The sequence below is a fragment of the Hemitrygon akajei genome, chromosome 11 (genome assembly GCF_048418815.1).
Source record: "Hemitrygon akajei chromosome 11, sHemAka1.3, whole genome shotgun sequence".
Classification (NCBI taxonomy): domain Eukaryota; kingdom Metazoa; phylum Chordata; class Chondrichthyes; order Myliobatiformes; family Dasyatidae; genus Hemitrygon; species Hemitrygon akajei.
In genome coordinates, this window is record NC_133134.1 from 81,074,249 (window position 1) to 81,085,039 (window position 10,791).

Here is a 10,791-nt window from a genome sequence, read left to right on the forward strand (position 1 = left end):
GAGTGGGGTGTGAGGGGGAGGTGGGTGAGTGGGGTGTGAGGGGGAGGTGGGTGAGTGGGGTGTGGGGTGTGAGGTGATGGGGAGGTGGGTGAGTGGGGTGTGAGGTGAGGGGGAGGTGGGTGAGTGGGGTGTGAGGTGAGGGAAAGGTGAGAGGTGAGATTGGGTGGGGAGGTGATAGGTGAGATCGGGTGAGGGGGAGGTGGGTGAGTGGGGTGTGAGGTGAGCGGGGAGGTGGGTGAGTGGGGTGTGAGGTGAGGGAAAGGTGAGAGGTGAGATTGGGTGGGGAGGTGATAGGTGAGATCGGGTGAGGGGGAAGTGGGTGAGTGGGGTGTGAGGGGGAGGTGGGTGAGTGGGGTGTGAGGGGGAGGTGGGTGAGTGGGGTGTGGGGTGTGAGGTGATGGGGAGGTGGGTGAGTGGGGTGTGAGGTGAGGGGGAGGTGGGTGAGTGGGGTGTGAGGTGAGGGAAAGGTGAGAGGTGAGATTGGGTGGGGGAGGTGATAGGTGAGATCGGGTGAGGGGGAGGTGGGTGAGTGGGGTGTGAGGTGAGCGGGGAGGTGGGTGAGTGGGGTGTGAGGGGGAGGTGGGTGAGTGGGGTGTGGGGTGTGAGGTGATGGGGAGGTGGGTGAGTGGGGTGTGAGGTGAGGGGGGAGGTGAGATTGGGTGAGGGGCTGCAGAAGGGGGAATCAGAAGGACACGTTTTCAGTGTCTGGACCAGCAGCTCAGTTGCTTTGGTAACTGGGTTTATACAGCCACACATATCGATGAACAGTGGAAACCATAAGTTCATCAGTTACACAAGGGAAAAGCAATAACAGAATAAAGAAGAGGGGGGATCTCATTGAAAAGTACTGAATATTGAAAGGCCTGGATAGAGTGAATGTGGAGAGGATGTTTCTATAGTGGGAGAGTCTAGGCACAGACAGAATAGAGGGATGCTCCTTCAGAAGAGAGATGAGGTGAAATTTCTTTAACAGAGGGTGCTGAATCTGTGACATTCATTGCCACAGACAGCTGTGGAGACCAAGTTATTGAGTATATTTAAAGCAGAGGTTAATAGGTTATCGATTAGTCAGGGTTACGGGGAGAATGGTGTTGAGAGGGATGATAAATCAGCCGTGATGGAACGGCAGAGCAGACTCGATGGGCTGAATGGCCTATGTCTTACAGAAAAAGTTCAGTGCAGGCAGACAATAAGACGCAGGGCCGTGCCGAGGTAGATTGGGCGGTCGAGAGTCCATCCTAGCGTACCAGGGAACCGGTCAGTAGTCTTCTAGTGGTGGATGGGTGCAGCATTTGAGCCTGGTGGGACGTGCTTTCAGGTTTTTGTATCTTCTGCCGAAGGGAGTGGAGAGGAGAGATTTTCTGGGGTGGGTGGGGTCTGTGATCATGTTGGCAGTTTTAATGAGGCAGAGAGAAGATTCCACAGAGGGGAGGCTGGTTCCTGTGAGGTGCTGAGCTGTGTCTTTGTAGTTTCCAGCCATCACACGCTGGAGCAGGCCGGGGTGCATCCAGAGATATATAGTCTGCACAACGTCTGTCCTCTCTCCCTCTCTCCCCCCACAGACCCCTACGTCAAAGTCAATGTCTACTACGGACAGAGACGGGTGGCCAAGAAGAAGACGCACGTCAAGAAGTGCACACTCAACCCAGTCTTCAACGAGTCCTTCGTCTTCGACGTGGGGGCCGACAGCCTGCGGGACGTCAGCGTGGAGTTCCTGGTCATCGACTTCGACCGGACGACCAAGAACGAGGTGGTAGGGTGCGCGGTGCTGGGCGCCAACAGCCCCAGCCCCAGCGGCCTCGATCACTGGCGGGAGATCTGCGAGACCCCTCGAAGACAGCTCGCAAAGTGGCATCCCCTGACTGAGTATTAGACCCAGGGAACGGGAGGGGAGAGAGAGAGAGAGAGAGAGTGGGGAGAAAGGAGGGTGCCTGGGAACTTGAACCATATACAGGAACTCGGATCTAGTGATAGAAGATAACTGCGTCAAAGAAAAACTGTGACAAAAAAATATTCTTGTTTGCTGCAGTGTGACCCACTCACGCTGTCGAGTTCAAAAAACCGTGAGTCTTATGTATTCCGCAAACCACCCACGTTACCTGCATGTCTAACTGAAGCCTGTACCTTATTTGCAAATACTTAACGCACTTTGACGTTGCCCAACCTTGACCTTTGTCCGTTGACCTGTTACTTTTGCGTGTTCTCGGTGAGGGAGCGTTGGGGGAAGCAGGTCAGAGGCGGGAGACCCCCCCCCCCCCCACCACCTCGAGGTGAAACCCACCTCGAGCATTGGCGCGCGGCATCCCCTGACAGGTTGGGCGGCCGGGAGGGGTCGCCGGGGGATTCTCGGCTAGACTCCGCCAGAGGGAGGGCCACGAGAGGTTGGGGGGTGGGGTGGGGGAGTCGCTTTGCACCTGAGCCACGGATCAGAGCGCTGGAGATGGAGGGGTGGGCCAATCCGGTCTTTTAATTTGAGGAAGGAGGGTGAGGGAGGGGAAGTTGAGCAGGATGGATGTGGGTGACATCGCTGAAAGGCAGCAGGTTCTGAGAGAATCTGGGGGTATCCAGAACCGGAGGAAATAATCTCAGCTGCCTGTGTTAGACAGAGAATTTTTTCTTCCTCTCTGGGAGAGTCGAGGATCTTTGGGAATCTGGGAGCTGTGGGGGCAGAGTCGGTAAATATATTCGGAACTGTGATCCTGATGCAAAGAGGATGGTGGGGCGGGGATTTGGGAGGGGGGTGCGGGGTTGGCCACCCCGTTCCTTGTTGTGTCAGCCACGTCTCCCACCCTCACCTACCACCGACTCCGGCTCTTCAGCCTCCTCTCTGGGGTGGTCAAGAGGCCACAGGGTGAGGGAGAGTCCACTGAAGGAGGTGGTGAAGTTCATAGGCCACTTGGCCCATCGATTCTAGTCTGTCTCGGAGTGATCCCGGTCCGCCCCTCTCTTTCTGTCCTGCGACCTTCTCTCTCGTGTGCCCATCCGCCACTCCGGGCTCCCCCCGCCCCCTGGTTCTCCTCCTCAGCTGGTTGCCAGGTAACCCACTGACCCTGCACCTCAGAGGGGTGTGGGAGAGAGAACTGGAGCACCTGGGGTGGCGGTGGGAGTGTGCAGACTCCATGTGGATTTATGGGGGGAGCTGGGCAGTGACACGGATGAGAACAGTAGGGTGGGATGTAACGACAGTGGGGGGGGGGGGGTGGTGGCGGGGGACATGTTGAGATCTGTACTCTGTACTCCAAACATTTCCCAATCAGGTTGATGTTGTGAACAGTTTTGTGCCTGTTACTCAAGGAAAGATGTGCTGACCCCACACCCAGCTCCCTCCCCACCCCAGGGTCTCAGGGTTAGTGGAGTTCAGAAGGACGAGGGGTGTGGGAGATCTCTTTGAAACCTGCTGGACACTGAAAGGCCTGGAAAGAGTGGATGTGGAGAGTCTCAGATCCTCAGAGTAGAGGGATGTCCCTTTAAACAGAAACGAGGAGGAGTTTCTTTAGCCGGAGGGTGGTGACTCTGTGGGACTCATTGCCACTGAGGCCTGTGGAGGACGAGTCACTGAGTATATTTAAGGCAGAGGTCGATAGGTTCTCAATGGGTGAGGGGGTTAAGGTTTACGGGGAGAATGGGGTGGAGAAAAATAAAATCAAACACAATTGAATGGTGCAGCAGAGTTGATGGGCCGAATGGCCTGATTCGCTCTGTACCTAATGGCCTTGTAGTTTGGATTACCGAACCTGACGGCCATGTTGTGAGGTACCGAGTGGACGGGCCAGCCTCCAGCATCTGAATCGGTTGCACTCTGGGGGGACAACAGGGGACGCGCCGCCTTCCAGCGAGCTGGGGTCTGGCACGGCTGCTCCACCGTGGGGACGAGTCCGGGGCTGGAACCACCTCTGAAGAGCAGCGCCACTGAGCCACATCACTAGGGCGAGGGTGGTCACACGTAGTTGCCCCAACATCGGCGAGTGCAGGGCGCTTAATACACCGAGCACTCCCCTACCAAGCTGCTGACCCCTTCCCCCAACGATTTAGTTTAAACCCCTATAAAGGCCTCACCCATAATCACAAAGAACCTCCAGTAATTACAAGGATATATATATAGTCATCACAAGCCCCTCATAGGTATAAGGATATAGAGTGGATTCCGGTTAATTGGGGTTCATCAAGACCAGTATCAAGTAGTTACACCGATTAGCTGAAGTTTCAAGGAAATAGTTTTAAAGGTATAAAAAAGACAAACTGAGCAATAAACTATGTATTTAAATGAAATACAGAACAAATTAGATCACTGCTAATAGTACTACAGTTCTATAAACTGTGTATTAGTTCCTAATAGGTATTGATGGGGGAAATTCATCTGGTGTATGCTATGAACAAAATCAGTGCAGATAATAGTCTGCCTTCACACAATGCTTTCAATGACTGCCTTCTCCAAATCTTCACTCTCATTGTAACATTCAAGATAATTGTCGAAACCTCCAAATTTTCCATAGTTCCTAACTTGTTGAAGCTGTGAAATCATTTCACCTTCACTCCCGGCCGTTTCTGGCATCTCCAAGCCTGAATGCTTAAAAGCACAGTGAGCGAAACAGTTCAGAATTGTCTTACTGCTTATTTCTCAGCGACTATCAGTGATAAAAGTTGCTGCTTTTTTAACACAAAGACATGCAACTGACGCTGTTTATAAACTGTCCATTCTAAGAACAAGCGCTTGCAACTGACACTAATTAGAACCTGTTCGGCAACAGGCTCCTGTCCCAATTAAGCAGCATAGTGTCCCAAATAAACAAAGGCTATTTTCTCCATTAGTTTTTGTTCTTCAAGAGTTGTCCCAAGTAAAGCAGCTGCCCCAACTAACCAATGATCCAATTAACCAGAAACCACTGGATATAGCTATAGTTATTATAAGAATCCACTGATAATTATAAGGACGTATACAGTGTAGTATAGCTATTATGAGCCTCTCGTAGTTTAAATAAGCCTCTCATAAAGAGAAGTGGCCCACTCACATAAATGGCTCCTTTTTGCCCTATCTGGTGAGGAATCTGTAGTCCCCACATAGGATTGTAAGCCTCCTCAGGTCCAGCTGATGACGAGTGACCTGGTCAACTGGGTTTCTGGCCTCTCGCAGACCTCGCTCCCACTCCAAACGGGTTGGCTGGGCGTGACATCTGTCTCAAAGTGGGAGACTCCTGCCGGAGCATGGTCATCAGGAAGCGGTTTCTGTGGGAAGCTGATGCGGGTGGGAGGGGGATCTGGCCGTATCCCACCTCCCCAGTCACAGTACAGTGGGTCGGAGATTGTTGTTTTAATGTCCTTGATCTTATCCTCCTCCCAAGCCAATGGACATGAGGATAGAGTCAGACTGATGGAGTCACACAGTGTTAAAAAACTGGCCTATGCTGACCACAGCATCCAACCTACCAGTCCCAGTTACTCCTCCCCTCCATGTACCCATCCAAATGCCTCTTAAATGCTGTAAATCGTGCCTGCCTCGGGCACCTCCCCTGGCAGCTCATTCCAGGTAGTCATTACCCTCTGTGGAAAGAAATTACCTCTCATGTCTCGTAGATGTCTCCCTTCTTGTATCTGTGCCCTCTCCCCAACTTTGGGGAAAAGTCTTTTGACTATCCACCTTATCAAAGTAAAATCAGAGTACATAATGTCACCACATGCAGCCTTGAGGTTCATCTTCTCGCGAGCACACTCAGTAGATCCATAACCATAATGGACTGAATGAAAGACTGCGCTGACAGGGCGTTCAACCCGTCTGCAAAAGACACCAAACTCTACCAAAGAGTTTGAATAGTACAGAATCAAAGAAATTCCAAGTACAGAATCAAAGAAATAATGAATAAGCAATAAATATCAAGAACATGAGATGAAGAAGTCCTTGAAAGTGAATCCACAGGTTGTGGATCCCTCATAAACTTTTACAAGGTCACCCCCCCCCCCCCCCATTCTCCTACGCTCCAAGGAATAAATGTCCAGTAAGGTTACTCTCTCCCTTTAACTCATACCCTCTAGTCCAGGCGGTGTCCTCGTGAATCTCTTCTGCACCATCTCCAGTTTGGAGATGACAATGGTGAGGTTAAACGTGCACGCCATCTTACTGCTGCCTTCCAGCCAAACGTGGTTGGGCCTAGCGATCACCAAAGATGCCCATCCAATGAAGAGATGTCCTCCCTGAACAGTAAGAGTTGTACTGCATGGGGAAAGGCCCTTCAGTTCATACCGACTGAGGTATCTATTCAGGCTAATCCCATTTTCCAGCACTTCGCTGGTATCCCTCAGAACTTGTCATCCATATACCTGTCTACATACTTCATAAATGCATCTGATGTACCTGCCTCAACCATTTCCCAGGTCAGCTGGTATCTACCACCTGATGTGTACAAAATTCTGCTCCTCAGGTGCTTAGTTAATCTTAAAACGACTTCCTCTAGTTTTCGACTCTGCAACGCTGGGATAAAGATGGTTCACCTGACCTTTGCCCCTCTCATGAGATCAGCCCTCAGTCTCCTCGTCTTTCCTGGGCTGAAACTGGGACTCTGTTGAGCTTCATGAAGACTGAGCTCCCACACCAGCAAGTTCCAGAAAAGCAACTCCTCCCCCCTCCCAAACCAACCCGCACCAACTCCGACCGCGAGAGTTTTGCAACATTATGACCTCTTGGCTTTTTGTGTGCTCTAGCTGTGCTCTTTCTTGCAAAAATTGCTTATCGTTTTATTTTATGTGAGTGCCTCGCACCTGACTGCAGGTGCCTGTCATAGGTGTGGCCTTCCTGGACCCTCCCCTCCCCCCACGTGCCCGAACCTCCCTTTGGAACGAGACCCCTCTGTTTGCTTGTTCGGTCCCCCACCCCCGTGCCTGCGCTCCCCCTACGTCAGAGCTGTAAGGGTCCTGGGTGCCTCTCGGGAGAGCTGTGTGGAAGTTGCAGGCTAGAGGCCGATGGCGGTGTGTGTGTGTGGGGGGGGGGGGGGGGGGGGTGAGAGCTTGCTGAGAGGGAGCCACGCTGCGGGAGGGGCTTGCAGATGGCCAAATACCTCCTGTTGGTGAGGGGGCAACAGCCCGGAAATTGGAACCAATCTGATTGGGAGACCCACCTTCCTGCCAGAGATCTGCAGGGACACGGGGTTTCTTTAGAGTGGCCCCCCGCCCCCCCCCACCACTGCCGGCATTCGGGAGGGCATTGCAGTCCGGGGTGTTCAGAGTGGGCGAGCTGGTCTGGTTCCTGGCGGGAAGGAGAGAGAGAGAGAGGCCGAGGGCAAGAGCGGGGGGAGAGCTCAGTGTGGGGTGGGACAATGTCCCAGAAAATGGAACTGGCCTTCCGGACCACCCCTGAAGGGTCAAGGGAGTGTCTGATGACCCTTCAGTAACGCTGTTGGTTGGGAGGAACCCTGAAGCTTTGCTCTACCTTTCATTGTGACCTGGAGGGAGGCCATTCTGCCTCTCGAGCATATGGCAGCTCCCAGAGCAACCCCGTTATTCCGTCTCCACCCCACCCCATTTATCTTAATTCCCCTCCCTCCCCATAACACCGTCACATCCTCACCCATATGTTACCTGGGCAAATAACGTCACTGGGGTGTGAGAGGAGACCCAGGCGGCCTTGGCTAGGACACGCATTCAGGTGGAAGGCTCGAGCAACCCAGCCACTGCGCCCCCCTCCAACAGCCCCACGGCCCACAGTCAAAAAACCCCCAGCCCACACAACCACCACCCCGGCGAGCAAGTGATCTTCCAGGCCAAGGGCGGAGATGGCTGACCGCCCCGCTGCCCCAGAGTCAGTGCCTTTAGGAGGGAGGGTGGGGAAGGAGTGGTATCTCTCATGTAAGCGGTACTTAACGACACGTAGCGGGATTGGAGAGCGGAGAGGGAGGGGGAGGGAGTGCAAATTCTTTAAAACAAATACTAATCAATCTACAGGAACATCTGAACTCACTGGACTCGCTGATCTCCTGTGGCCTCTCTTAACGACAGAAATGTACAATAAAATCAAACTGAGGCCACCTGTCGAAAGTAAGAAAACACTTAAAACGGTGCCTGTTTGGAATCCATAACACCATCAATCTGTGCTAGACTGACTAAGCTATCTCTTGTACGATTCATTTGTTAATTCACTGTAAACCTGCAAATAAAAGGCTGATACACTCTATGCAACTTGCTGGATGTGGTTTCATTGCAGTGGGCCAGGGCGAGTCAGGCACATGAAAGAGGATCACAATCTCCGTGCAGAATACCCCCCCCCCCCCGAAAGTCACTCACAATCCACACTCGGAAAGATCTCCACCGTCCCTTCCATGTGAATTAAACCCCCCCCCCCACCCAACAGTATCTTCTCCACAGGGTCCGAACTGGACAGACGGGCAGAAGGGCCTGTAACTGAGCTGAGCGACGCTATGAAATCCACAACTGTGTGGTCACACAGCGGTGGGGGGGGGGGGGGGGGGGGGGGAAGCAGGCCCTTCGGCCTCCACACAAAATGCTGGAGAACTCAGCTGGTCAGGCAGCGTCTATGGAGGGGAGTCAACAGTCGACGTTTCGGGCCGAGACCCTTCACTGCGACTGGCCCAGGATGACCATGGATCCCATCGAAGCTAGTTCCCAAAACGCGAGATTCGGCAGGTGCTGGAAACCCCGAACGGCACCGAGAATCGGGAGGCTGTGGTAAGGCAGTGGTTAGCGCAATGTTACTAAAGCTCACGGTGTCAGAGTTCAGTTCCGGTGCCGTCTGTAAGGAGTTCACACATTCTCCCCCAGTCCAAAGACGTAATGTTTAGGAGGCTAACTAGTCATTGTACATTGTCCTGTGGTTAGGCTAGGGTTAAATAGGTGGGTTGTTGGGTGGTGTGGCTCACTGGGCCTGTATCTCAAAATATAAGTAAATAGAACACTGAGGGAACTCAGCAGGTCGGGCAGCGTATGTGGAGAGAATTGCTTCGAGATGAGACGGATCCCACCTGCCAGTCCTGGGGGGCTGCTGACCTCCCCCACCCACCCTCTCGAGGGGTAGCCAGGGACCGGTAGCCGATGGCGGCCACACTCAGGACCGATGAGTGAACTGGAAAACAAAATGTAGTGGGGGGGGTGGGGTGGGGTAAGTTGTGACCAGCTTGGGGACTGTTGCTAAGGTATTGTGAATTAAGCTAATCAGGCACAAGATTTCTTTGTTGCCGTCGAACGGCTGACGGGAATTCACTGGCGGCACAGGAGTTTCTTGGCTGCGAACAGAGCATTCAAACTGCAGGCTGAATGAAGGCACTGTGAGACGTCCACAATGACGTTCCCATGGCTCCCCTTCTCCCATTGTCCGCTCTGCTCCCGCTGTTAACCCCTTGCCCTCGTCTCTGAGCCGTCTGATCAGCAGTGGGGAGGGGAGGCATTCAGCCTTTTACCTCCACTCCCCCACCCTGCCCAAACTCTTCCTTGGGTATGACCGGCAAGATTGGCAGATCCCACCAGCAGGCCTGGATTATGGGAGTCTCTGATCATCACAGAACATAGTACAGGCCCTTCGGCCCGCAATGTCTATTCTATCCATTCTAATCCCTTCAGACTGCACATCCCTTCGTTCCCTGGACCTTCACGTCTCTGTTTAACAGCCTCTCAAATGCCACCACTGTATCTGCCTCCATCCAGATGTCCACCACGCCCTGCCCCACACATTACTTCGAAACTTCCCCCCCTCACCTTAAATCGAAGCCCTCTGGTACTCGGCATTTCTACTCTGGTCAAGGAAGGGCACTAACACCTCTACTCCCTAAGGAGATGTGGCCCGTCCCCAATGACCCCCGCCAGGTTTTAATGTTGCACCATAGGAACAATCCTCTCTGGATGCCCCACGCCTTGGTGTGGCATCTGGGTTCCCCCGTGACCGCAGGAAACTACAGGGAGGTATAAACACAGCCCAATCCATCCCGTAAACCCCGGACCCAGTCCACGCTCCTCACTTGCTCAGTGAAGTGGCCAGCAGAATCAAAGACCCCTCCCACCCTGGACATCCCTGCTCCCCCCTCCCACCCTGGACATCCCTGCTCCCCCCTCTCACCCTGGACATCCCTGCTCCCCCCTCCCACCCTGGACATCCCTGCTCCCCCCTCCCACCCTGGACATCCCTGCTCCCCCCTCCCACCCTGGACATCCCTGCTCCCCCCCTCTCACCCTGGACATCCCTGCTCCCCCCTCCCACCCTGGACATCCCTGCTCCCCCCTCCCACCCTGGACATCCCTGCTCCCCTCTCCCACCCTGGACATCCCTGCTCCCCCCTCCCACCCTGGACATCCCTGCTCCCCCCTCCCACCCTGGACATCCCTGCTCCCCTCTCCCACCCTGGACATCCCTGCTCCCCTCTCCCACCCTGGACATCCCTGCTCCCCCCTCCCACCCTGGACATCCCTGCTCCTCCCTCCCACCCTGGACATCCCTGCTCCCCTCTCCCACCCTGGACATCCCTGCTCCCCTCTCCCACCCTGGACATCCCTGCTCCCCCTCTCCCACCCTGGACATCCCTGCTCCCCCCTCCCACCCTGGACATCCCTGCTCCCCTCTCCCACCCTGGACATCCCTGCTCCCCCCTCCCACCCTGGACATCCCTGCTCCTCCCTCCCACCCTGGACATCCCTGCTCCCCTCTCCCACCCTGGACATCCCTGCTCCCCTCTCCCACCCTGGACATCCCTGCTCCCCTCTCCCACCCTGGACATCCCTGCTCCTCCCTCCCACCCTGGACATCCCTGCTCCCCCCCTCCCACCCTGGACATCCCTGCTCCCCCCTCCCACCCTGGACAT

At 54.4% G+C, this 10,791-nt stretch overlaps 1 protein-coding gene across 1 annotated transcript in view; it reads left to right on the forward strand.

Annotated features, from left to right (window-relative positions):
• LOC140735762 (synaptotagmin-11-like) overlaps positions 1 to 8,158 on the forward strand; it is a 28,211-nt gene extending 20,053 nt beyond the window's left edge. Inside the window, 1 exon segment of the mRNA XM_073061220.1 lies at positions 1,563 to 8,158. Coding sequence (XP_072917321.1) covers positions 1,563 to 1,873 — 311 coding nt within the window. The 3' untranslated portion in view covers positions 1,874 to 8,158.
• The last annotated feature ends 2,633 nt before the right edge of the window (positions 8,159 to 10,791 follow it).